General features: G+C 44.9%; 2 protein-coding genes across 7 annotated transcripts; both read left to right on the top strand.

Moving 5' to 3' along the window:
• The first annotated feature begins 15,025 nt into the window (after positions 1-15,025).
• Positions 15,026-18,433, top strand: LOC127341049 (uncharacterized). The gene is made up of 6 exons (XM_051366835.2): positions 15,026-15,345; positions 15,434-15,467; positions 15,696-15,772; positions 16,332-16,405; positions 16,568-16,682; positions 18,369-18,433. The coding sequence occupies exons 1-5, from the start codon at positions 15,277-15,279 to the stop codon at positions 16,674-16,676; spliced, it is 363 nt and encodes a 120-aa protein (XP_051222795.1). The 5' UTR covers positions 15,026-15,276; the 3' UTR covers positions 16,677-16,682; positions 18,369-18,433.
• A 4,004-nt stretch (positions 18,434-22,437) lies between these two features.
• LOC127322894 (uncharacterized) lies at positions 22,438-24,910 on the top strand. Of its 6 annotated transcripts, none has more exons than XR_011751241.1 (5): positions 22,457-23,141; positions 23,223-23,299; positions 23,528-23,604; positions 24,164-24,237; positions 24,400-24,851. XR_011751241.1 is itself a non-coding variant. In XM_071825802.1 (5 exons), the coding sequence occupies exons 1-5, from the start codon at positions 23,109-23,111 to the stop codon at positions 24,506-24,508; spliced, it is 363 nt and encodes a 120-aa protein (XP_071681903.1). In that variant the 5' UTR covers positions 22,461-23,108; the 3' UTR covers positions 24,509-24,854. The 6 variants fall into 6 exon arrangements, 1 of the variants encoding a protein (XP_071681903.1); XM_071825802.1 differs by having other exon boundaries at positions 22,461-23,177; positions 23,266-23,299; positions 24,400-24,854; XR_011751243.1 differs by lacking the exon at positions 23,528-23,604 and having other exon boundaries at positions 22,456-23,141; positions 24,400-24,853.
• The last annotated feature ends 1,783 nt before the right edge of the window (positions 24,911-26,693 follow it).

Here is a 26,693-nt window from a genome sequence, read left to right as displayed (position 1 = left end):
GGGTTTAGGGTTTAGGGGAGCTATTTTCACACCATTACACCTTCCACCACACTTTCACACATATCATAGGTCCACATGCAAGATTTGGTGGGATTCCGGTGCTCCGGCGGTCATTCTCCCCCTCCCCCCAAAAACAGTGGTATGTGTGCCCCGGCGGGTCTAACCCCCTAGATTTCTCCGTGCGAGGTTCCACCAATGTACTTTTTCATTGTTTTAGGTTTGTTTAGGACATATACACATGGAAAACCAAGCTTGGGACCCTTTGGCACATGGTAGCCTCCGACATACCCGCAGCTAGCCATTATCACATGAGCCACCCTTTCTCGGTAACTTGTTCTTCAAGACAATCTTCAAAAGTGGGCATATATACCAAGCTTCCCATCCAATTCTTTTGATAAGCAGATATCATGCATCGCGTTGTCTTCAACAAGGTAGTCCACATGCGCTGACGGCACCACTTAGGCACATTATTCCAAGAAGAACTGCCTTGATCTACTCGTTAGGGTTAGGGTTAGGGTTAGGGCTTAGGGTTAGGGTTAAGGTTAGGATTTAGGGTTAGGGTTAGGGTTTAGGGTTAGGGTTAGGATTTAGGGTTAGGGTTAGGGTTAGGATTTAGGGTTAGGGTTAGGGTTTAGGGTGTTGCAGCTCCCGTGTCAGCAGGTGCAGTTGCATTACTCGAAGCCTCCCCAGTTTAGGGTTTATAGGGTTTAGGGTTTAGTGGAGCTATTTTCAAACCATTACACCTTCCACCACACTTTCACACATATCATAGGTCCACATGCAACATTTGGTGGGATTCCAGTGCTCCAGCGGTCATTCTCCCCCTCCTCCCCCCAAAAACAACGGTATGTGTGCCCTGGTGGGTCTACCGCCCTAGATTTCTCCGTGCGAGGTTCCACCAATGTACTTTTTCATTGTCTTAGGTTTGTTTAGGACATATACACATGGAAAACCAAGCTTGGGACCCTTTGGCACATGGTAGCCTCCGGCATACCCGCAGCTAGCTATGATCACATGAGCCACCCTTTCTCGGTAACTTGTTCTTCAAGACAATCTTCAAAAGTGGGCATATATACCAAGCTTCCCATCCAATTCTTTTGATAAGCAGATATCATCCATCGCGTTGTCTGCAACAAGGTAGTCCACATGCGCTGACGGCACCACTTAGGCACATTATTCCAAGAAGAACTGCCTTGATCTACTCGTTAGGGTTAGGGTTAGGGTTAGGGCTTAGGGTTAGGGTTAAGGTTAGGATTTAGGGTTAGGGTTAGGGTTTAGGGTTAGGGTTAGGATTTAGGGTTAGGGTTAGGGTTAGGATTTAGGGTTAGGGTTAGGGTTTAGGGTGTTGCAGATCCCGTGTCAGCAGGTGCAGTTGCATTACTCGAAGCCTCCCCAGTTTAGGGTTTATAGGGTTTAGGGTTTAGGGGAGCTATTTTCACACCATTACACCTACCACCACACTTTCACACATATCATAGGTCCACATGCAAGATTTGGTGGGATTCCGGTGCTCCGGCGGTCATTCTCCCCCTCCTCCCCCCAAAAACAGCGGTATGTGTGCCCCGGCGGGTCTACCCCCCTAGATTTCTCCGTGCGAGGTCCCATCAATGTATTTTTTCATTGTTTTAGGTTTGTTTAGGACATATCCACATGGAAAACCAAGCTTGGGACCCTTTGGCACATGGTAGCCTCTGGCATACCCGCAGCTAGCCATTATCACATGAGCCACCCTTTCTCGGTAACTTGTTCTTCAAGACAATCTTCAAAAATGGGCATATATACCAAGCTTCCCATCCAATTCTTTTGATAAGCAGATATCATCCATCGCATTGTCTTCCACAAGGTAGTCCACATGCGCTGACGGCACCACTTAGGCACATTATTCCAAGAAGAACTGCCTTGATCTACTTGTTAGCGTTAGGGTTAGGGTTAGGGCTTAGGGTTAGGGTTAGCGTTAGGGTTTAGGGTTATGGTTAGGGCCATTATCCCATGAGCCACCCTTCTAGGTAACTTGTTCTTCATCAAGACAATCTTCAAAAGTGGGCATACCAATGCCGGTGATAAGCAGATATCATCCATCGCGTTGTCTTCAACAAGGTATTCCACATGCGCTGACGGCAACACTTAGGCAAAATATTCCAAGAAGAACTACCTTGATCTACCGGTTAGGGTTAGGGTTAGAGTTAGGGTTTAGGGTTAGGGTTTAGGGTTAGGGGAGCTATTTTCAAACCATTACACCTTCCACCACACTTTCATACATATCTTAGGTCCACATGCAAGATTTGGTGGGATTCCGGTGCTCCAGCGGTCATTCTCCCCCTCCTCCCCCCAAAAACAGCGGTATGTGTGCCCCGGCGGTACTACACCCCTAGATTTCTCCGTGCGAGGTTCCACCAATGTACTTTTTATTGTTTTAGGTTTTTTTAGGACATATACACATGGAAAACCAAGCTTGGGACCCTTTGGCACATGGTAGCCTCCGGCATACTCGCAGCTAGCCATTATCACATGAGCCACCCTTTCTCGGTAACTTGTTCTTCAAGACAGTCTTCAAAAGTGGGCATATATACCAAGCTTCACATCCAATTCTTTTGATAAGAAGATATCATCCATCGCGTTGTCTGCAACAAGGTAGTGCACATGCGCTGACGGCACCACTTAGGCACATTATTCCAAGAAGAACTGCCTTGATCTACTCATTAGGGTTAGGGTTAGGGTTAGGGCTTAGGGCTTAGGGTTAGGGTTAAGTTTAGGATTTAGGGTTTGGGTTAGGGTTTAGGGTTAGGGTTAGGATTTAGGGTTAGGGTTAGGGTTAGGATTTAGGGCTAGGGTTAGGGTTTAGGGTGTTGCAGCTCCCGTGTCAGCAGGTGCAGTTGCATTACTCGAAGCCTCCCCAGTTTAGGGTTTATAGGGTTTAGGGTTTAGGGGAGCTATTTTCACACCATTACACCTTCCACCACACTTTCACACATATCGTAGGTCCACATGCAAGATTTGGCGGGATTCCGGTGCTCCAGCGGTCATTCTCCCCCTCCTCCCCCCAAAAAAACAGCGGTATGTGTGCCCCGGCGGGTCTACCCCCCTAGATTTCTCCGTGCGAGGTTCCACCAATGTACTTTTTCATTGTTTTAGGTTTGTTTAGGACATATACACATGGAAAACCAAGCTTGGGACCCTTTGGCACATGGTAGCCTCCGGCATACCCGCAGCTAGCCATTATCACATGAGCCACCCTTTCTCGGTAACTTGTTCTTCAAGACAATCTTCAAAAGTGGGCATATATACCAAGCTTCCCATCCAATTCTTTTGATAAGCAGATATCATCCATCGCGTTATCTTCAACAAGGTAGTCCACATGCGCTGACGGCACCACTTAGGCACATTATTCCAAGAAGAACTGCCTTGATCTACTCGTTAGGGTTAGGGTTAGGGTTAGGGCTTAGGGTTAGGGTTAAAGTTAGGATTTAGGGTTAGGGTTAGGGTTTAGGGTTATGGTTAGGATTTAGGGTTAGGGTTAGGATTTAGGGTTAGGGTTTAGGGTGTTGCAGCTCCCGTGTCAGCAGGTGCAGTTGCATTACTCTAAGCCTCCCCAGTTTAGGGTTTAGGGTTTAGGGGAGCTATTTTCACACCATTACACCTTCCACCACACTTTCAAACATATCATAGGTCCACATGCAAGATTTGGTGGGAATCCAGTGCTCCGACGGTCATTCTCCCCTCCTCCCCCCAAAAACCGCGGTATGGGTGCCCCGGCGGGTCTACCCCCCTAGATTTTTCCGTGCGAGGTCCCACCAATGTAATTTTTCATTGTTTTAGGTTTGTTTAGGACATATACACATGGAAAACCAAGCTTGGGACCCTTTGGCACATGGTAGCCTCTGGCATACCCACAGCTAGCCATTATCACATGAGCCACCCTTTCTCGGTAACTTGTTCTTCAAGACAATCTTCAAAAGTGGGCATATATACCAAGCTTCCCATCCAATTCTTTTGATAAACAGATATCATCCATCGCGTTGTCTTCAACAAGGTAGTCCACATGCGCTGACGTCACCACTTAGGCACATTATTCCAAGAAGAACTGCCTTGATCTACTCGTTAGGGTTAGGGTTAGGGTTAGGGCTTAGGGTTAGGGTTAGAGTTAGGGTTTAGGGTTATGGTTAGGGCCATTATCCCATGAGCCACCCTTCTCGGTAACTTGTTCTTCATCAAGACAATCTTCAAAAGTGGGCATACCAATGCCGGTGATAAGCAGATATCATCCATCGCGTTGTCTTCAACAAGGTATTCCACATGCGCTGACGGCAACACTTAGGCAAAATATTCCAAGCAGAACTACCTTGATCTACCGGTTAGGGTTAGGGTTAGGGTTAGGGTTTAGGGTTAGGGTTTAGGGTTAGGGGAGCTATTTTCAAACCATTACACCTTCCACCACACTTTCATACATATCATAGGTCCACATGCAAGATTTGGTGGGATTCCGGTGCTCCAGCGGTCATTCTCCCCCTCCTCCCCCCAAAAACAGCGGTATGTGTGCCCCGGCGGGTCTACCCCCCTAAATTTCTCCGTGCGAGGTTCCACCAATGTACTTTTTATTGTTTTAGGTTTGTTTAGGACATATACACATGGAAAACCAAGCTTGGGACCCTTTGGCACATGGTAGCCTCCGGCATACCCGCAGCTAGCCATTATCACATGAGCCACCCTTTCTCAGTAACTTGTTCTGCAAGACAATCTTCAAAAATGGGCATATATACCAAGCTTCACATCCAATTCTTTTGATAAGAAGATATCATCCATCGCATTGTCTGCAACAAGGTAGTGCACATGCGTTGACGGCACCACTTAGGCACATTATTCCAAGAAGAACTGCCTTGATCTACTCGTTAGGGTTAGGGTTAGGGTTAGGGTTAGGGCTTAGGGTTAGGGTTAGGGCTTAGGGCTTAGGGTTAGGGTTAAGGTTAGGATTTAGGGTTTGAGTTAGGGTTTAGGGTTATGGTTAGGATTTAGGGTTAGGGTTAGGGTTAGGATTTAGGGTTAGGGTTTAGGGTGTTGCAGCTCCGTGTCACAGTGCGCTTGCATTACTCGAAGCCTTCCCAGTTTAGGGTTTATAGGGTTTAGGGTTTAGGGGAGCTATTTTCACACCATTACACCTTCCAGCACACTTTCACACATATCGTAGGTCCACATGCAAGATTTGGTGGGATTTCGGTGCTCCAGCGGTCATTCTCCCCCTCCTCCCCCCTAAAAAACAGCGGGATGTGTGCCCCGGCGGGTCTACCCCCCCTAGCTTTCTCCGTGCGAGGTTCCACCAATGTACTTTTTCATTGTTTTAGGTTTCTTAGGACATATACACATGGAAAACCAAGATGGGACCCTTTGGCACATGGTAGTCTCCGGCATACCCGCAGCTAGCCATTATCACATGAGCCACCCTTTCTCGGTAACTTGTTCTTCAAGACAATCTTCAAAAGTGGGCATATATACCAAGCTTCCCATCCAATTATTTTGATAAGCAGATATCATCCATCGCGTTGTCTTCAACAAGGTTGTCCACATGCGCTGACGGCACCACTTAGGCACATTATTCCAAGAAGAACTGCCTTGATCTACTCGTTAGGGTTAGGGTTAGGGCTTAGGGCTTAGGTTAAGGTTAGGATTTAGGGTTAGGGTTAGGGTTTAGGGTTATGGTTAGGATTTAGGGTTAGGGTTAGGGTTAGGATTTAGGGTTAGGGTTTAGGGTGTTGCAGCTCCCGTGTCAGCAGGTGCAGTTGCATTACTCTAAGCCTCCCCAGTTTAGGGTTTATAGGGTTTAGGGTTTAGGGGAGCTATTTTCACACCATTACACCTTCCACCACACTTTCACACATATCATAGGTCCACATGCAAGATTTGGTGGGAATCCGGTGCTCCGACGGTCATTCTCCCCCTCCTCCCCCCAAAAACCGCGGTATGTGTGCCCCGGCGGGTCTACCCCCTAGATTTTTCCGTGCGAGGTTCCACCAATGTACTTTTTCATTGTTTTAGGTTTGTTTAGGACATATACACATGGAAAACCAAGCTTGGGACCCTTTGGCAAATGGTAGCCTCCGGCATACCCGCAGCTAGCCATTATCACATGAGCCACCCTTTCTCGGTAACTTGTTCTTTAAGTCAATCTTCAAAAGTGGGAATATATACCAAGCTTCCCATCCAATTCTTTTGATAAGAAGATATCATCCATCGCGTTGTCTTCAACAAGGTAGTCCACATGCGCTGACGGCACCACTTAGGAACATTATTCCAAGAAGAACTGCCTTGATCTACTCGTTAGGGTTAGGGTTAGGGTTAGGGCTTAGGGTTAGGGTTAGCGTTAGGGCCATTATCCCATGAGCCACCCTTCTCGGTAACTTGTTCTTCATCAAGACAATCTTCAAAAGTGGGCATACCAATGCCGGTGATAAGCAGATATCATCCATCGCGTTGTCTTCAACAAGGTATTCCACATGCGCTGACGGCAACACTTAGGCAAAATATTCCAAGCAGAACTACCTTGATCTACCGGTTAGGGTTAGGGTTAGGGTTAGGGTTTAGGGTTAGGGTTTAGGGTTAGCTGAGCTATTTTCAAACCATTACACCTTCCACCACACTTTCATACATATCATAGGTCCACATGCAAGATTTGGTGGGATTCCGGTGCTCCAGCGGTCATTCTCCCCCTCCTCCCCCCAAAAACAGCGGTATGTGTGCCCCGGCGGGTCTACCCCCCTAGATTTCTCCGTGCGAGGTTCCACCAATGTACTTTTTATTGTTTTAAGTTTGTTTAGGACATATACACATGGAAAACCAAGCTTGGGACCCTTTGGCACATGGTAGCCTCCGGCATACCCGCAGCTAGCCATTATCACATGAGCCACCCTTTCTCAGTAACTTGTTCTGCAAGACAATCTTCAAAAATGGGCATATATACCAAGCTTCACATCCAATTCTTTTGATAAGAAGATATCATCCATCGCGTTGTCTGCAACAAGGTAGTGCACATGCGCTGATGGCACCACTTAGGCACATTATTCCAAGAAGAACTGCCTTGATCTACTCATTAGGGCTTAGGGTTAGGGTTAGGGCTTAGGGCTTAGGGTTAGGGTTAAGGTTAGGATTTAGGGTTAGGGTTAGGGTTTAGGGTTATGGTTAGGATTTAGGGTTAGGGTTAGGGTTAGGATTTAGGGTTAGGGTTTAGGGTGTTGTAGCTCCCGTGTCAGCAGGTGCAGTTGCATTACTCTAAGCCTCCCCAGTTTAGGGTTTATAGGGTTTAGGGTTTAGGGGAGCTATTTTCACACCATTACACCTTCCACCACACTTTCACACATATCATAGGTCCACATGCAAGATTTGGTGGGAATCCGGTGCTCCGACGGTCATTCTCCCCCTCCTCCCCCCCAAAAACCGCGGTATGTGTGCCCCGGCGGGTCTACCCCCCTAGATTTTTCCGTGCGAGGTTCCACCAATGTACTTTTTCATTGTTTTAGGTTTGTTTAGGACATATACACATGGAAAACCAAGCTTGGGACCCTTTGGCAAATGGTGGCCTCCGGCATACCCGCAGCTAGCCATTATCACATGAGCCACCCTTTCTCGGTAACTTGTTCTTTAAGTCAATCTTCAAAAGTGGGAATATATACCAAGCTTCCCATCCAATTCTTTTGATAAGCAGATATCATCCATCGCGTTGTCTTCAACAAGGTAGTCCACATGCGCTGACGGCACCACTTAGGAACATTATTCCAAGAAGAACTGCCTTGATCTACTCGTTAGGGTTAGGGTTAGGGTTAGGGCTTAGGGTTAGGGTTAGCGTTAGGGCCATTATCCCATGAGCCACCCTTCTCGGTAACTTGTTCTTCATCAAGACAATCTTCAAAAGTGGGCATACCAATGCCGGTGATAAGCAGATATCATCCATCGCGTTGTCTTCAACAAGGTATTCCACATGCGCTGACGGCAACACTTAGGCAAAATATTCCAAGCAGAACTACCTTGATCTACCGGTTAGGGTTAGGGTTAGGGTTAGGGTTTAGGGTTAGGGTTTAGGGTTAGGGGAGCTATTTTCAAACCATTACACCTTCCACCACACTTTCATACATATCATAGGTCCACATGCAAGATTTGGTGGGATTCCGGTGCTCCAGCGGTCATTCTCCCCCTCCTCCCCCCAAAAACAGCGGTATGTGTGCCCCGGCGGGTCTACCCCCCTAGATTTCTCCGTGCGAGGTTCCACCAATGTACTTTTTATTGTTTTAGGTTTGTTTAGGACATATACACATGGAAAACCAAGCTTGGGACCCTTTGGCACATGGTAGCCTCCGGCATACCCGCAGCTAGCCATTATCACATGAGCCACCCTTTCTCAGTAACTTGTTCTGCAAGACAATCTTCAAAAATGGGCATATATACCAAGCTTCACATCCAATTCTTTTGATAAGAAGATATCATCCATCGCGTTGTCTGCAACAAGGTAGTGCACATGCGCTGACGGCACCACTTAGGCACATTATTCCAAGAAGAACTGCCTTGATCTACTCATTAGGGCTTAGGGTTAGGGTTAGGGCTTAGGGCTTAGGGCTTAGGGTTAGGGTTAAGGTTAGGATTTAGGGTTTGGGTTAGGGTTTAGGGTTATGGTTAGGATTTAGGGTTAGGGTTAGGGTTAGGATTTAGGGTTAGGGTTTAGGGTGTTGCAGCTCCCGTGTCAGCAGGTGCAGTTGCATTACTCGAAGCCTTCCCAGTTTAGGGTTTATAGGGTTTAGGGTTTAGGGGAGCTATTTTCACACCATTACACCTTCCACCACACTTTCACACATATCGTAGGTCCACATGCAAGATTTGGTGGGATTTCGGTGCTCCAGCGGTCATTCTCCCCCTCCCCCCCTAAAAAACAGCGGGATGTGTGCCCCGGCGGGTCTACCCCCCCTAGCTTTCTCCGTGCGAGGTTCCACCAATGTACTTTTTCATTGTTTTAGGTTTCTTAGGACATATACACATGGAAAACCAAGATGGGACCCTTTGGCACATGGTAGCCTCCGGCATACCCGCAGCTAGCCATTATCACATGAGCCACCCTTTCTCGGTAACTTGTTCTTCAAGACAATCTTCAAAAGTGGGCATATATACCAAGCTTCCCATCCAATTATTTTGATAAGCAGATATCATCCATCGCGTTGTCTTCAACAAGGTTGTCCACATGCGCTGACGGCACCACTTAGGCACATTATTCCAAGAAGAACTACCTTGATCTACTCGTTAGGGTTAGGGTTAGGGCTTAGGGCTTAGGGTTAAGGTTAGGATTTAGGGTTAGGGTTAGGGTTTAGGGTTATGGTTAGGATTTAGGGTTAGGGTTAGGGTTAGGATTTAGGGTTAGGGTTTAGGGTGTTGCAGCTCCCGTGTCAGCAGGTGCAGTTGCATTACTCTAAGCCTCCCCAGTTTAGGGTTTATAGGGTTTAGGGTTTAGGGGAGCTATTTTCACACCATTACACCTTCCACCACACTTTCACACATATCATAGGTCCACATGCAAGATTTGGTGGGAATCCGGTGCTCCGACGGTCATTCTCCCCCTCCTCCCCCCAAAAATCGCGGTATGTGTGCCCCGGCGGGTCTACCCCCCTAGATTTTTCCGTGCGAGGTTCCACCAATGTACTTTTTCATTGTTTTAGGTTTGTTTAGGACATATACACATGGAAAACCAAGCTTGGGACCCTTTGGCAAATGGTAGCCTCCGGCATACCCGCAGCTAGCCATTATCACATGAGCCACCCTTTCTCGGTAACTTGTTCTTTAAGTCAATCTTCAAAAGTGGGAATATATACCAAGCTTCCCATCCAATTCTTTTGATAAGCAGATATCATCCATCGCGTTGTCTTCAACAAGGTAGTCCACATGCGCTGACGGCACCACTTAGGAACATTATTCCAAGAAGAACTGCCTTGATCTACTCGTTAGGGTTAGGGTTAGGGTTAGGGCTTAGGGTTAGGGTTAGCGTTAGGGCCATTATCCCATGAGCCACCCTTCTCGGTAACTTGTTCTTCATCAAGACAATCTTCAAAAGTGGGCATACCAATGCCGGTGATAAGCAGATATCATCCATCGCGTTGTCTTCAACAAGGTATTCCACATGCGCTGACGGCAACACTTAGGCAAAATATTCCAAGCAGAACTACCTTGATCTACCGGTTAGGGTTAGGGTTAGGGTTAGGGTTTAGGGTTAGGGGAGCTATTTTCAAACCATTACACCTTCCACCACACTTTCGTACATATCATAGGTCCACATGCAAGATTTGGTGGGATTCCGGTGCTCCAGCGGTCATTCTCCCCCTCCTCCCCCCAAAAACAGCGGTATGTGTGCCCCGGCGGGTCTACCCCCCTAGATTTCTCCGTGCGAGGTTCCACCAATGTACTTTTTATTGTTTTAGGTTTGTTTAGGACATATACACATGGAAAACCAAGCTTGGGACCCTTTGGCACATGGTAGCCTCCGGCATACCCGCAGCTAGCCATTATCACATGAGCCACCCTTTCTCAGTAACTTGTTCTGCAAGACAATCTTCAAAAATGGGCATATATACCAAGCTTCACATCCAATTCTTTTGATAAGAAGATATCATCCATCGCGTTGTCTGCAACAAGGTAGTGCACATGCGCTGACGGCACCACTTAGGCACATTATTCCAAGAAGAACTGCCTTGATCTACTCATTAGGGTTAGGGTTAGGGTTAGGGCTTAGGGCTTAGGGTTAGGGTTAAGGTTAGGATTTAGGGTTTGGGTTAGGGTTTAGGGTTAGGGTTAGGATTTAGGGTTAGGGTTAGGGTTAGGATTTAGGGTTAGGGTTAGGGTTTAGGGTGTTGCAGCTCCCGTGTCAGCAGGTGCAGTTGCATTACTCGAAGCCTTCCCAGTTTAGGGTTTATAGGGTTTAGGGTTTAGGGGAGCTATTTTCACACCATTACACCTTCCACCACACTTTCACACATATTGTAGGTCCACATGCAAGATTTGGTGGGATTCCGGTGCTCCAGCGGTCATTCTCCCCCTCCTCCCCCCAAAAAAACAACGGTATGTGTGCCCCGGCGGGTCTACCCCCCCTAGATTTCTCCGTGCGAGGTTCCACCAATGCACTTTTTCATTGTTTTAGGTTTGTTTAGGACATATACACATGGAAAACCAAGCTTGGGACCCTTTGGCACATGGTAGCCTCCGGCATACCCGCAGCTAGCCATTATCACATGAGCCACCCTTTCTCGGTAACTTGCTCTTCAAGACAATCTTCAAAAGTGGGCATATATACCAAGCTTCCCATCCAATTCTTTTGATAAGCAGATATCATCCATCGCGTTGTCTTCAACAAGGTAGTCCACATGCGCTGACGGCACCACTTAGGCACATTATTCCAAGAAGAACTGCCTTGATCTACTCGTTAGGGTTAGGGTTAGGGCTTAGGGCTTAGGGTTAGGGTTAAGGTTAGGATTTAGGGTTAGGGTTAGGGTTTAGGGTTATGGTTAGGGCCATTATCCCATGGGCCACCCTTCTCGGTAACTTGTTCTTCATCAAGACAATCTTCAAAAGTGGGCATACCAATGCCGGTGATAAGCAGATATCATCCATCGCGTTGTCTTCAACCAGGTAGTCCACATGCGCTGATGGCAACACTTAGGCACAATATTCCAAGAAGAACTACCTTGATCTACCGGTTAGGGTTAGTGTTAGGGTTAGGGTTTAGGGTTAGGGTTTAGGGTTAGGGCCATTATCACATGAGCCACCATTCTCGGTAACTTGTTCTTCATGAAGACAATCTTCAAAAGTGGGCATACCAAGGTTCCCATCCAATTTTGGTGATAAGCAGATATTATCCATCGCGTTGTCTTCAACAAGGTAGTTCACATGCGTTGACGGCATGTAACGGCCCCGGGTAGTATCCCTACTAGACTTGTTTGTTCTTTTCTTTTTGTGCATCATCATGGCATATGCATCATATCATTCATGTTTTATCTAATAAAATAAAATTATTTTATAAAACCCTAACTCTTTATTTTCTCTCTCAAATGGTTTTAATAAACCCTTCTCTCTCTTTTCCCTCTGATAAACCCTAAAACAAAATAAATAAAATTATTTTATAAACCTAAATATTTTGTTATGTCTATTTCCTCTCTCTTTTTCAAATTCAAAATTTACTGGTTTTGTTTTCAAACCTTTTACAAACAGTTTTCAAAAGAAAAAGGAAAAGAAGTTTTAAAAATAAAATCTGCCCCTAACCCTCCTCTTCCCTCCTGGGCCCTCTCTTCCTCTCAGCCCACCCTCTCTTCTTCTTTTCCCCGCAGCCCATCTACCTCGCAGCCCACCTCCCTTCCTTCCTCCTTGGCCCAGCCCAGCTCAGCCCGTACCCCTTCGGGACGAGAAAAGATTTTCCCCCTTGTCGTCTTCTCCCCTCACGAGAGGAGTGTGACCACCTGGTCCTCCACCACCGCGCACCCACCTCCACCTGCTCCCTCCCCCTCCTTTATCTTCAGCGCCCAAACCCTAGCTCCCACCAACCCATCATCCTCTCCTCCTGCCGCCGCCCCTCTCTTTCCCCCTCGTTCTCCCTTTCTCTGTGAGCACCCGTGAACCACCGCCGCAGCAACCACATGGCGTCGACGTCTCCGGCCACCCCGCACCGCGCCGATGCCACCAGCAGATGCGCCATCCTCGTCTTCCTCCTCCCCTGCAAGGAATCGTTCTCGCGCGCCTTGACTCGCCGCCAAACCACGACTTCTTCTCCGACCCCGGCGGCAAAAGCTCGCCGATTCCGGCCACCATGGGTCTCCCCTGTCCGTTCTGAACACAGGTTGAGCTTCAGGGAGAATTCGCGCATCTCCTGGACATCCTTCTCCCCTTCCTTGCCTCGTTTTCTGCGTCTTCGTTGTGGTGACCGACGCTGCTGCCGCAGGTCCCCGCCGCCGGCGCCTCTCCGACGACCTCCTGGAAGCGGCGCCGCCCTCCCGTGGTCTGCGCCGACGAGGCGTTTCCCCGACGCCCTTCAGCGCGTCCTGGGACGCCCCCCTTTCGCCCGCGCGCGCCGGCCAGAGCCGCGGTTGTAACACCCCAACTTTTGCAACCTTGATTAATTGTCCATATTGCAAAAATTAGGGGGAACAAAAACTTTTTCTATAGACTAATTTAGATGAATTGCCTTGATTTGTTTGTTGTGATGAATTGCTTTGATCTGCCGCTAGATATATTGTCTTGATTTCTTGTTGAGTTCTGTCTTGAGTACCTCAAAGAACAACACCTCTAGTGGTCAGACATACAACTCACCTAATAAAACACATGTGTGACTTAGGTAAAATTGTTTTCCTTTTTACTACATCAAACTCTTCTCCTGATGGCAACATGAGTGTGCCATCTTGATATTCCTATTTGTGTTAGTCCAGCTCAAACCATCCTTGAATCCAAAATTTGGGATCATCTACCCTCATCACATCCTTCTCTTATACCCACTCATCATAGGTTGATTCTGAAGCCAAGTCAACAATCTGTTTTGGCAAGCTTATAAGTTCCAGACTTTGGCAGTTGATATCTAAGCAACCACCACTGTTATTGTTGACCTCAATGCATGGATCTCATCTATGCAACATCCTCTTCAACCTCCACGTCTTTCATGTCTCAGTCAATCCTTGCAGCTCATATATTCAACTTGATCTTGTATCCTATTCAATGATTCAACTCTAGATCACTTCCTTCAATTTTACCTCTTGTCTTTATTCAAGTCTAATCTTCACAAAACCAAGAGTGGGAATGGTGGGTACATTTTGTAGCCATCATCTACCCTTGAGAACACTTCTCCCTAAGTTAGTTTTCTCTCTCAAAAATCCTATTAATTTTCCTTCTCTAGTTTTGATCACAAAACTACTTCTAGTTTTATTAAATATTTTCAAGATAATTCTTCAAAGAGAACAAGGAACTGAAATGGGTTTTGTTTTCTCATCCCATTTCTACCAAGCATTGATTTCTAAAACATTACTCTCTATGTTGCTTTGTTTTTAACAAAAGGCTTGTTTATGGTACCCATACCATTTCTTGTTTACTTTAAATTTGAGAAAAACTCTACTTTACTTAAGAAAGTAGAATATGTTGAACCCCTATGTTCCAACTAGTTTTCTCTCAACATCTTCAAAATTCCATTCCACTTGAGTTCATTCCCAATTGTGTCTAGACAATTGAGGTGTTCCATATACTTTTCAAATGAATCCTTTCTCAAATGGCAAAACTTGCACATCTTATGCACATCTCTGATCTACCACATTGTATCCCCTCCATCCTCCAATTCTTGATCAAATGGATAATCATTTGATACTTTAAAATCACTCCCAATTGACCTCTTATTTGAAGAGCAACTTATATTTCATTATGCCTATCTCACTCCTCTATTATTTTCCATCATCACCTTGACCTCATGAATTGATGATGTATGTCAATATATTCATCCTTGTGAGTATATGGTTACTTCACTCACCATCTCTCCTAGCCTTGCTCTACCATTGTCTAAATCACCATCACCACCATCATCTCTTGGACACATCTTTTATCAGGTCAGAATGTCACCACCATCTACTTTAGCACCCTTGTGCATTAGTATCACTTTGCCTAAAATTGTATATCTTTTTAGGCCACCATTTTAGTAATTTGTGAGGCACTCAACCTTGGGTGTCATGCATGTGTAGCAATTATCTCTTGTTGATCACTTGTGCATGGCCAAAAATATGTGGCCGGCCATGCCATGGCACACATGCATCATGCCTCTCCATTTCCCTCTCTCTCACATAATTACTCCACCTTGGGATGCCTCTCCTCCTTTGTCCCTTCCCAATGCCACAAATAAATTCAGCTTGGGTCAAATATCTCTTCCCCAAACCAGCCTCCCAACTAACCCAATCAATGAAGAGGCTACCTCCCAACCAACCCAATCAATGAGGAGGCAGCCCACCCCCTCTCCCTCTATATAAAGGGGCTTGGCAGCCCACCCCTCCTCACTTGCTCTCACTTTTCCACTCCCCACTCTCTCCTCCACTCCCACACACTCTCCTCCTACCTCTCCCCACGAAATTGCTGCTCCTCCTAGCTTCATGGCCGGCCATGGCCATGGAAAGCTCACCAAGATGCAGCTCCTTCCTCCCTCAAGCTCATCCTCACCATGAGAGCCTCCCCCTCCATCTTCTCCCCAACCTTAGATGGTTTAATCTCCTCTTCTTCTCCCTCCATTGCTAAGATTGGATCTTGATGCAGGTGCATGTTGGTCCAAGCATGGAGAAGGTTGAGCTATCCTCAGATCTGAAGTTCTTGAGCAAAGTTCGTCCAAAACCTTGCAGTAATTTCTGTTTCTTGCTGTTTCAGATTCTGGTACGATCTTGTAAAATCCGCCAAATCTCGTGTGCAGATCCAAATCGAGTGGTTCAAAGTTCTGCAGATAGGTATTGAAAATATCTACAACTTGGCGTTGGTCTCATCCTCAAATTCTTTTCGGATTTTGCATGATAAATAAAGTTCTGCAAACATGCAGAATCATTGTTTGTTAGATTTCTTCCGTTTTACAAAACCTTTTTGAGCAAACTCAATTTTGGGTGAAAGCCCTCTCCAGTACCTTCATTTTGGCGTTGGGTTCACTTCAAATGACCTAATGGAATTGAAATGGTTCACAGATCAAGATCTGGTCAGATCTGACTTTGTCGAATTAAATCAGGAGCTTGGGAATGAATTTTTGAATGAAACAAACTGGGTAAGAACCACCTTTTCAAAACCTTTCAAATGCCAGTGGTCCCATATTTTTAGGATTTTTCTACGATTTATGGCTTGCAGATCTTGTTTTCTGTACAGTAAGATTCACACAAATTCCTAAATTTGTAGGTTTAATATTTTTGAGTGAATCCAATTGGGTTAGTCTTGTATTAGTACTAGCCATCTAGGAAAAATAGTGTTAGTCTCTGTTCATGCATTTTTGTTACTGTTAGTAAGGTATATGTGTGACATGCATTGTTGGACCAAAACTTGTTGGGTTTATTTAAAAACCTTGACCAACTCTTTTATTTAGAACTGGGCAACCTTTGTTTTATGCTTGCAAAACAAAACCTCTGCAACTCAACTTTAGCCCTATTATTTTGCTTAAGTTTTCAAATGATGTGGAATGTGGTTTGCTTCCTATTTTGGATGTTGTGTTATGTGAGCAAACTAAGTTAGGAAAACTGTTTTCTACTTTTCCAAAAATGTTTGCAAATGTTTTGTGAATGTATTTGATGTCAAACTAATGCTCTTGTCCTCTTTATGATGTTATCTACCAGGGGATACTTAGTTGTGCCATGGTGATACCTAGAGAGGCAATTGCTAAGTCGTGGCACTCTCATACCTTTACTAGGTAAATAAATGGGGTTTTCTTTTAGTTGCTTTGTAGTATCTATAAGTCTTTTGTATGTTAGCCCTTAGTAAAGTGGTTAGTTATTGATTGTTGAATGTTGCATGCTTGTTATGTTTGGAGCAATGTGATTGATTGTGTTCCTTTTATATTTTCCGGCGATAGATGCGAACAATTTCGGAGGAGAAGAAGAAGAAGTGGAATCGGACAAGGATTTTATTTGTACTGTGGGAATTCTTATTTGATGGAGTTGAAGAAGTCCAGGGACAAATAAGCCAAGGCAAGCCATCTCTTGATCTCTGAATGTTTAATCACATATTGTGGTTACTTTGTTGTTGTTCTTGTCTCTCGATCTATCTTGTGTTGTTTCTACTTATGTTGATGGAGCATGCTCACCATGAGCATGTTTATTCTCTTTGACACCTCACCTACAACCCCCTTTAGTGAAATGGTGGTCTTCATTATCATGATCTTGGTGTACCCTCTAAGTGTGAGGGGTATGCCCACTTATCTTGTGTGTGTCGACCTCTTGACACCCTTTTTGCACCCCTTAGTGGTATGATGGTTAGTATCATGCCCTTGTTATACCTTCTACCTTGTGATGCTATGCATACTTACTCCCAAGAGTGCCACACCTTTTGTTGATGTTTTGCATACTTACTCTCAAGTATGTTGAACCCCTTGTTGTTGTTATGCATGCTTACCCTGAGCATGTATGCCCCCTTTGACCACCTATTTTACCATCTTCTTAGTGGTATGATGATCAACATCGTGACCCTTTTGTCGAATCCTCCTACTTATGTTGTCCCCATGCGTGCTTATCCTAAGCATGTATAATCCCCTTGACACCTCAATTATCATCTCCTTAGAGGTATGACGGCTAGCATCATGCCATTGATGTATCTTAGCTCCTACATAAAACTTTAGGTTGGGAACCCCTCAAGGTTTACCTTGTTGTAAATGTTTATGAAAACCTTGGGTAAGATAACCTTACCCAAGTGTATGGTTTATGAAGGCAAAGAGTATCTTGTCAAAGATGTTTGAGAAAAGGAATGTGTGTGTGACTTGGGTTTTGAGAAAAAACGACACATGGTTCTTTGTATTCGCTCTAACAATTACACAAATGCAACCATAGCTACTCCAACGTGGGCACGGGGCTTAACTGGACGTTTGTTCTTCTTAGCATGAGGCACCGCACAACTATACAAGGGTACGGTTACCCCCGAGTCCGGGTTGTCGAGGTTGAGACAATAGTATAACGGGAGGCCTTCGGGGCTGACCCGTCCGGAAGACACTATGGGTCTCCTGGCTTGGCGGTGGAGCCACGCTCAAAAGGAGGTGAGCTGCCACGGTGCCGGGAGGTACCTACTCCATAGGGTAGGACCTCGTGTTAAGTCGAATGGGCGAAAGGTTATGTCCGGGTATACGTCGTGGCATATGTCGTTATGCGGGGATGATGCCCACACGATAGGTATCCGGATAGTTGTGGTGAAAGTGTGCAAACTCTGCAGAGTCAAAACTATTCGAATAGCCGCGTCCGCGGTCATGGACGGTTGGGATGGCCGTTACAGAGCTGTGTCGAGTTTTGGTTTTGAAAATGATTTCCAAAGGAAATGTGTGTTGGAAGTACCGGAAGGGTACGGGAAAGATGGTGTGCCGACCATGTGGAGATGGTCGAGGAAAATGAAACAAAAGAGGGTGACCCTTCCTAGTGTTTCATGTAGAGGAACTCTGCTTTAACAAAGATATAGAGATGTCATAGGACTTTCTTAGTGTCCCCTTCAACTGTGATGTGGGATGCTATATCCACAAGAGAAACTGATTCTCTTTCACATGCTATATCCACCAGAGAAACTATTCTTCCTCTCTTGTCTTCTTTAGTTAGAATTGTTATCACCTTCTTGATGGTTTGCGAGTACAATTCAAATGTACTCACGGCTTTGTCCCTGGCTATTTACTTGGCCAGACCTGGAGGACTTCGACAGATGAAGAAGGAGTTGACGACGTCTATGCGAGCTAGGAACGTCTTCCCGCCGCTGCCTGTAGGGTTAAGGCAGATGACTTGGGCTCTACGCTGCTGAAGTGATTCTGCTACTCTGATGATTAGATTAGGCCCTTCGAGGCTATCTTGTAAAGATGGGTCATGTGACCTTATTGTAATTTTCTTATTCCGTTTTGTAAAGGATGATGTAATTTGATATCAGTTCGGTTATGTGTTCACGGCACACTGATCATGGGAACGTGAACTGTATACATAACAGGGTATTTCGGACAGCTAGTCCGGGGTCCCCACAGAGCTGGTATCAGAGCCATCCTGACTGTAGGAGACCTTAGTTAGCATGGACGTTAGTTAGGAAACAAGTACTTGGACAAAACTATTTACAAAACAAATTGTTTCTTTAGTCGGAAGTATAGCTTCTACTCCTCTTATTTATTCAAAGCTTCTAAAATTCTTACCTCTCCGATTTATAAAAAGGTTTGAAAATTCTTACTCTATTGTCTCAGCCAATTCAAACCTACATATTGGACGATGTCCCCAACTCAGACTGGAGACTCGAACTCGAAGATGGCTCAATCCCTCAGGAAGACTCATATATCTCCAACTGCAGCTATTGAAGATTGGATGCCGACGTAGCCGTGTGCTTGTTGGGATGATAACATCATGTCTTTGGTTGTCACCAAAGTCTGTCAAGGAGCTGACCTTCTTCCTCCGTGGACTTGCACTTTTTGCAGTCATCTGGGATCAAGTCCTCAGTTCTTGACCAGTAATTTTTAGGCCAGCTACAAGAAGTTGACGATTTCGGGAGTACCTCAACAACTACCTCTTCGAAGACCTCACGTCCCCGGGATGTTGAGCAAGAAGACTACGCAGTTTTCTCCTCCGCCTCAACATAGAAGACCGAACACTGTGCTCGCTTCGCAACCAACTGCCCCGAAAATCCATGTTGGAGTCCATAAGAGCAAAATGAAGACGGCAACATATGTGACCAGCCCCCAAACCAATAGGATGGATAGGACAAACTCAATCGCTTTGATTGAGCTACCCCCACGCATTAGGCATTCCATGGGTACTTAGGTTACCATGCCTGGTTTGATGATTGCTTGTAGTTCCCTTGTGTGCTGCCTTGAGTGTCTTTTGTTTGTTTGTTGTGTGTATAATTGTCTTGGCTTTTCGGTCTGAAAAACACCCTTAGTGTGATAAACTAGCTTAGAAAGCCTCCCAAAGATGTTTTCACCCTCACCTATCTCGCCGATGTTTTGCTAACTGCTAGTTAGTTGGATAAGTTAACGAAAAGCTCTAACTCTACCCCCGTTAGCAGTTGTTTTTCAAACATCAGGAAAACTAACCCAAACCCCCATCTACGCTAACTTCCTTCAATATCAGCTGGAGCATCTCGACTACGCCAAGAAAGAAGAAGCCCTACCTTCAAGAATGACTGCACCTCTGCGAGAAGACATACTAATTTGGACTAACCTTGGAGCATAATCGCGCTAACCTCGAGGATATTTTCTTGAAAACTACCCTCTAACACACCGTCTAACAAGTTGAGTGAACAATAGCATCAAAGCCAAGCTACATCAGATGGTTCATCTGGTCCTCATCAAGTGAAGGCTCCTGAAGATACCTCAAGGCTCAAGACTTTAGGCGTAGTTTACCCGCTAACTTCTTAGTTGCTACTGAAGTCAGCACCGACCCTCAAGGTGAAGATTGTCTTCGACGACCCCTGTTGCTGCTTCATATGGGTACCAACCAGGCGTTTCATCAACTTATTAACTCACGGCGCCTCCCCTATGGTTTAGTTAACACCGTGAGTGCCTCTTGAAGTTGCGGTCTGCACATCGCCCCTGAAGATTCTTCAACTGAGTACGGAAGATCGATGACTCCTTCAGAAACCCCCGACAGGACCGCAAGGCAGAAGCTCTAAGATTTTCCGAAAGCCCGATGAAAAATCTTAAGGGTGGAAGTCTTCCACTAAAAGTTGGAGCTAACCCTAACATTTTAAACCTTTCTAACACACCGTTGGAAATGTGGGATGCACTAACCCCTCTTGAAGCCGTGGACTACTCAACGCCCGCTGAAGATGTTCAACTCCAAAGATCAATGGCTTCTCCAAAAAGCGCCCGACAAGACCCGTGGCCGAAGCTTACAGTTTTTAACGCCCCCTCCCCGATGAACAATTTTAAGGGTGGAAGACTTCGTCTTCCACTAAATTTAAGCTAACTCTAAAAAGTTTTCAACCCTGCTCAAGCACCATTGGGTGCACTAACTCTCCCACAATCATGAACCCCGCTAGGATCATTAAGAAGGTATAGATCCAACATCTGCACAGAGTCGTCAGCCTCTTCATGAAGCTCGCCATCGTCAGAAATCCATCATGTCTCTCACAAGCTGAAGTTGCGACCCTCTCCACACAAAGGCATGTCTACATAAAAATGGAGTCTAATTTTCGTTAAACTTTACAACCCCTCCAGTTCTACGCTCAGTAATCTCGGGACGAGATTATTTTAAGGGTGGAAGATCTGTAACACCCCAACTTTTGCAACCTTGATTAATTGTCCATATTGCAAAAATTAGGGGGAACAAAAACTTTTTCTATAGACTAATTTAGATGAATTGCCTTGATTTGTTTGTTGTGATGAATTGCTTTGATCTGCCGCTAGATATATTGTCTTGATTTCTTGTTGAGTTCTGTCTTGAGTACCTCAAAGAACAACACCTCTAGTGGTCAGACATACAACTCACCTAATAAAACACATGTGTGACTTAGGTAAAATTGTTTTCCTTTTTACTACATCAAACTCTTCTCCTGATGGCAACATGAGTGTGCCATCTTGATATTCCTATTTGTGTTAGTCCAGCTCAAACCATCCTTGAATCCAAAATTTGGGATCATCTACCCTCATCACATCCTTCTCTTATACCCACTCATCATAGGTTGATTCTGAAGCCAAGTCAACAATCTGTTTTGGCAAGCTTATAAGTTCCAGACTTTGGCAGTTGATATCTAAGCAACCACCACTGTTATTGTTGACCTCAATGCATGGATCTCATCTATGCAACATCCTCTTCAACCTCCACGTCTTTCATGTCTCAGTCAATCCTTGCAGCTCATATATTCAACTTGATCTTGTATCCTATTCAATGATTCAACTCTAGATCACTTCCTTCAATTTTACCTCTTGTCTTTATTCAAGTCTAATCTTCACAAAACCAAGAGTGGGAATGGTGGGTACATTTTGTAGCCATCATCTACCCTTGAGAACACTTCTCCCTAAGTTAGTTTTCTCTCTCAAAAATCCTATTAATTTTCCTTCTCTAGTTTTGATCACAAAACTACTTCTAGTTTTATTAAATATTTTCAAGATAATTCTTCAAAGAGAACAAGGAACTGAAATGGGTTTTGTTTTCTCATCCCATTTCTACCAAGCATTGATTTCTAAAACATTACTCTCTATGTTGCTTTGTTTTTAACAAAAGGCTTGTTTATGGTACCCATACCATTTCTTGTTTACTTTAAATTTGAGAAAAACTCTACTTTACTTAAGAAAGTAGAATATGTTGAACCCCTATGTTCCAACTAGTTTTCTCTCAACATCTTCAAAATTCCATTCCACTTGAGTTCATTCCCAATTGTGTCTAGACAATTGAGGTGTTCCATATACTTTTCAAATGAATCCTTTCTCAAATGGCAAAACTTGCACATCTTATGCACATCTCTGATCTACCACATTGTATCCCCTCCATCCTCCAATTCTTGATCAAATGGATAATCATTTGATACTTTCAAATCACTCCCAATTGACCTCTTATTTGAAGAGCAACTTATATTTCATTATGCCTATCTCACTCCTCTATTATTTTCCATCATCACCTTGACCTCATGAATTGATGATGTATGTCAATATATTCATCCTTGTGAGTATATGGTTACTTCACTCACCATCTCTCCTAGCCTTGCTCTACCATTGTCTAAATCACCATCACCACCATCATCTCTTGGACACATCTTTTATCAGGTCGAATGTCACCACCATCTACTTTAGCACCCTTGTGCATTAGTATCACTTTGCCTAAAATTGTATATCTTTTTAGGCCACCATTTTAGTAATTTGTGAGGCACTCAACCTTGGGTGTCATGCATGTGTAGCAATTATCTCTTGTTGATCACTTGTGCATGGCCAAAAATATGTGGCCGGCCATGCCATGGCACACATGCATCATGCCTCTCCATTTCCCTCTCTCTCACATAATTACTCCACCTTGGGATGCCTCTCCTCCTTTGTCCCTTCCCAATGCCACAAATAAATTCAGCTTGGGTCAAATATCTCTTCCCCAAACCAGCCTCCCAACTAACCCAATCAATGAAGAGGCTACCTCCCAACCAACCCAATCAATGAGGAGGCAGCCCACCCCCTCTCCCTCTATATAAAGGGGCTTGGCAGCCCACCCCCTCCTCACTTGCTCTCACTTTTCCACTCCCCACTCTCTCCTCCACTCCCACACACTCTCCTCCTACCTCTCCCCACGAAATTGCTGCTCCTCCTAGCTTCATGGCCGGCCATGGCCATGGAAAGCTCACCAAGATGCAGCTCCTTCCTCCCTCAAGCTCATCCTCACCATGAGAGCCCCCCCCTCCATCTTCTCCCCAACCTTAGATGGTTTAATCTCCTCTTCTTCTCCCTCCATTGCTAAGATTGGATCTTGATGCAGGTGCATGTTGGTCCAAGCATGGAGAAGGTTGAGCTATCCTCAGATCTGAAGTTCTTGAGCAAAGTTCGTCCAAAACCTTGCAGTAATTTCTGTTTCTTGCTGTTTCAGATTCTGGTACGATCTTGTAAAATCCGCCAAATCTCGTGTGCAGATCCAAATCGAGTGGTTCAAAGTTCTGCAGATAGGTATTGAAAATATCTACAACTTGGCGTTGGTCTCATCCTCAAATTCTTTTCGGATTTTGCATGATAAATAAAGTTCTGCAAACATGCAGAATCATTGTTTGTTAGATTTCTTCCGTTTTACAAAACCTTTTTGAGCAAACTCAATTTTGGGTGAAAGCCCTCTCCAGTACCTTCATTTTGGCGTTGGGTTCACTTCAAATGACCTAATGGAATTGAAATGGTTCACAGATCAAGATCTGGTCAGATCTGACTTTGTCGAATTAAATCAGGAGCTTGGGAATGAATTTTTGAATGAAACAAACTGGGTAAGAACCACCTTTTCAAAACCTTTCAAATGCCAGTGGTCCCATATTTTTAGGATTTTTCTACGATTTATGGCTTACAGATCTTGTTTTCTGTACAGTAAGATTCACACAAATTCCTAAATTTGTAGGTTTAATATTTTTTAGTGAATCCAATTGGGTTAGTCTTGTATTAGTACTAGCCATCTAGGAAAAATAGTGTTAGTCTCTGTTCATGCATTTTTGTTACTGTTAGTAAGGTATATGTGTGACATGCATTGTTGGACCAAAACTTGTTGGGTTTATTTAAAAACCTTGACCAACTCTTTTATTTAGAACTGGGCAACCTTTGTTTTATGCTTGCAAAACAAAACCTCTGCAACTCAACTTTAGCCCTATTATTTTGCTTAAGTTTTCAAATGATGTGGAATGTGGTTTGCTTCCTATTTTGGATGTTGTGTTATGTGAGCAAACTAAGTTAGGAAAACTGTTTTCTACTTTTCCAAAAATGTTTGCAAATGTTTTGTGAATGTATTTGATGTCAAACTAATGCTCTTGTCCTCTTTATGATGTTATCTACCAGGGGATACTTAGTTGTGCCATGGTGATACCTAGAGAGGCAATTGCTAAGTCGTGGCACTCTCATACCTTTACTAGGTAAATAAATGGGGTTTTCTTTTAGTTGCTTTGTAGTATCTATAAGTCTTTTGTATGTTAGCCCTTAGTAAAGTGGTTAGTTATTGATTGTTGAATGTTGCATGCTTGTTATGTTTGGAGCAATGTGATTGATTGTGTTCCTTTTATATTTTCCGGCGATAGATGCGAACAATTTCGGAGGAGAAGAAGAAGAAGTGGAATCGGACAAGGATTTTATTTGTACTGTGGGAATTCTTATTTGATGGAGTTGAAGAAGTCCAGGGACAAATAAGCCAAGGCAAGCCATCTCTTGATCTCTGAATGTTTAATCACATATTGTGGTTACTTTGTTGTTGTTCTTGTCTCTCGATCTATCTTGTGTTGTTTCTACTTATGTTGATGGAGCATGCTCACCATGAGCATGTTTATTCTCTTTGACACCTCACCTACAACCCCCTTTAGTGAAATGGTGGTCTTCATTATCATGATCTTGGTGTACCCTCTAAGTGTGAGGGGTATGCCCACTTATCTTGTGTGTGTCGACCTCTTGACACCCTTTTTGCACCCCTTAGTGGTATGATGGTTAGTATCATGCCCTTGTTATACCTTCTACCTTGTGATGCTATGCATACTTACTCCCAAGAGTGCCACACCTTTTGTTGATGTTTTGCATACTTACTCTCAAGTATGTTGAACCCCTTGTTGTTGTTATGCATGCTTACCCTGAGCATGTATGCCCCCTTTGACCACCTATTTTACCATCTTCTTAGTGGTATGATGATCAACATCGTGACCCTTTTGTCGAATCCTCCTACTTATGTTGTCCCCATGCGTGCTTATCCTAAGCATGTATAATCCCCTTGACACCTCAATTATCATCTCCTTAGAGGTATGACGGCTAGCATCATGCCATTGATGTATCTTAGCTCCTACATAAAACTTTAGGTTGGGAACCCCTCAAGGTTTACCTTGTTGTAAATGTTTATGAAAACCTTGGGTAAGATAACCTTACCCAAGTGTATGGTTTATGAAGGCAAAGAGTATCTTGTCAAAGATGTTTGAGAAAAGGAATGTGTGTGTGACTTGGGTTTTGAGAAAAAACGACACATGGTTCTTTGTATTCGCCCGGAACAATTACACAGCGCAACCATAGCTACTCCAACGTGGGCACGGGGCTTAACTTGACGTTTGTTCTTCTTAGCATGAGGCACCGCACAACTATACAAGGGTACGGTTACCCCCGAGTCCGGGTTGTCGAGGTTGGGACAATAGTATAACGGGAGGCCTTCGGGGCTGACCCGTCCGGAAGACACTATGGGTCTCCTGGCTTGGCGGTGGAGCCACGCTCAAAAGGAGGTGAGCTGCCACGGTGCCGGGGAGGTACATACTCCATAGGGTAGGACCTCGTGTTAAGTCGAATGGGCGAAAGGTTATGTCCGGGTATACGTCGTGGCATATGTCGTTATGCGGGGATGATGCCCACACGATAGGTATCCGGATAGTTGTGGTGAAAGTGTGCAAACTCTGCAGAGTCAAAACTATTCGAATAGCCGCGTCCGCGGTCATGGACGGTTGGGATGGCCGTTACAGAGCTGTGTCGAGTTTTGGTTTTGAAAATGATTTCCAAAGGAAATGTGTGTTGGAAGTACCGGAAGGGTACGGGAAAGATGGTGTGCCGACCATGTGGAGATGGTCGAGGAAAATGAAACAAAAGAGGGTGACCCTTCCTAGTGTTTCATGTAGAGGAACTCTGCTTTAACAAAGATATAGAGATGTCATAGGACTTTCTTAGTGTCCCCTTCAACTGTGATGTGGGATGCTATATCCACAAGAGAAACTGATTCTCTTTCACATGCTATATCCACCAGAGAAACTATTCTTCCTCTCTTGTCTTCTTTAGTTAGAATTGTTATCACCTTCTTGATGGTTTGCGAGTACAATTCAAATGTACTCACGGCTTTGTCCCTGGCTATTTACTTGGCCAGACCTGGAGGACTTCGACAGATGAAGAAGGAGTTGATGACGTCTATGCGAGCTAGGAACGTCTTCCCGCCGCTGCCCGTAGGGTTAAGGCGTATGACTTGGGCTCTCTACGCTGAAGTGATTCTGCTACTCTGATGATTAGATTAGGCCCTTCGAGGCTATCTTGTAAAGATGGGTCATGTGACCTTATTGTAATTTTCTTATTCCGTTTTGTAAAGGATGATGTAATTTGATATCAGTTCGGTTATGTGTTCACGGCACACTGATCATGGGAACGTGAACTGTATACATAACAGGGTATTTCGGACAGCTAGTCCGGGGTCCCCACAGCGGTGACCGCCGCCCCGCGCGCACACCTTTCTGTCGAACGGCTTCTGTGCGTGCACGCACACTTTGCCACGTCGTCCGCCACGCGGCGTCCACGTCGACCCGCGGGGCCCAGCCGTCAGCGCCTCGGGCTAGCTCCACGCTGGTGAGAAACGTTCCCAGATCCA

The sequence above is a fragment of the Lolium perenne genome, chromosome 1 (genome assembly GCF_019359855.2).
Source record: "Lolium perenne isolate Kyuss_39 chromosome 1, Kyuss_2.0, whole genome shotgun sequence".
NCBI lineage: Eukaryota > Viridiplantae > Streptophyta > Magnoliopsida > Poales > Poaceae > Lolium > Lolium perenne.
Note: the sequence above shows the minus strand (reverse complement) of the source record. Positions and strands in the feature narration are given on the sequence as shown.

Bases quoted from the DNA above. Each gene is read 5' to 3' on its own strand.
- LOC127322894 (XM_071825802.1), top strand. From the start codon at position 23,109: ATGCAGGTGCATGTTGGTCCAAGCATGGAGAAGGTTGAGCTATCCTCA. The intron at 23,178-23,265 runs GTTCGTCCAAAA...TCTCGTGTGCAG, and splicing joins ATCTGAAGTTCTTGAGCAAA to ATCCAAATCGAGTGGTTCAA. The intron at 24,238-24,399 runs GTAAATAAATGG...TTCCGGCGATAG, and splicing joins CACTCTCATACCTTTACTAG to ATGCGAACAATTTCGGAGGA.
- LOC127341049 (XM_051366835.2), top strand. From the start codon at position 15,277: ATGCAGGTGCATGTTGGTCCAAGCATGGAGAAGGTTGAGCTATCCTCA. The intron at 15,346-15,433 runs GTTCGTCCAAAA...TCTCGTGTGCAG, and splicing joins ATCTGAAGTTCTTGAGCAAA to ATCCAAATCGAGTGGTTCAA. The intron at 15,468-15,695 runs GTATTGAAAATA...AATGGTTCACAG, and splicing joins GTTCAAAGTTCTGCAGATAG to ATCAAGATCTGGTCAGATCT.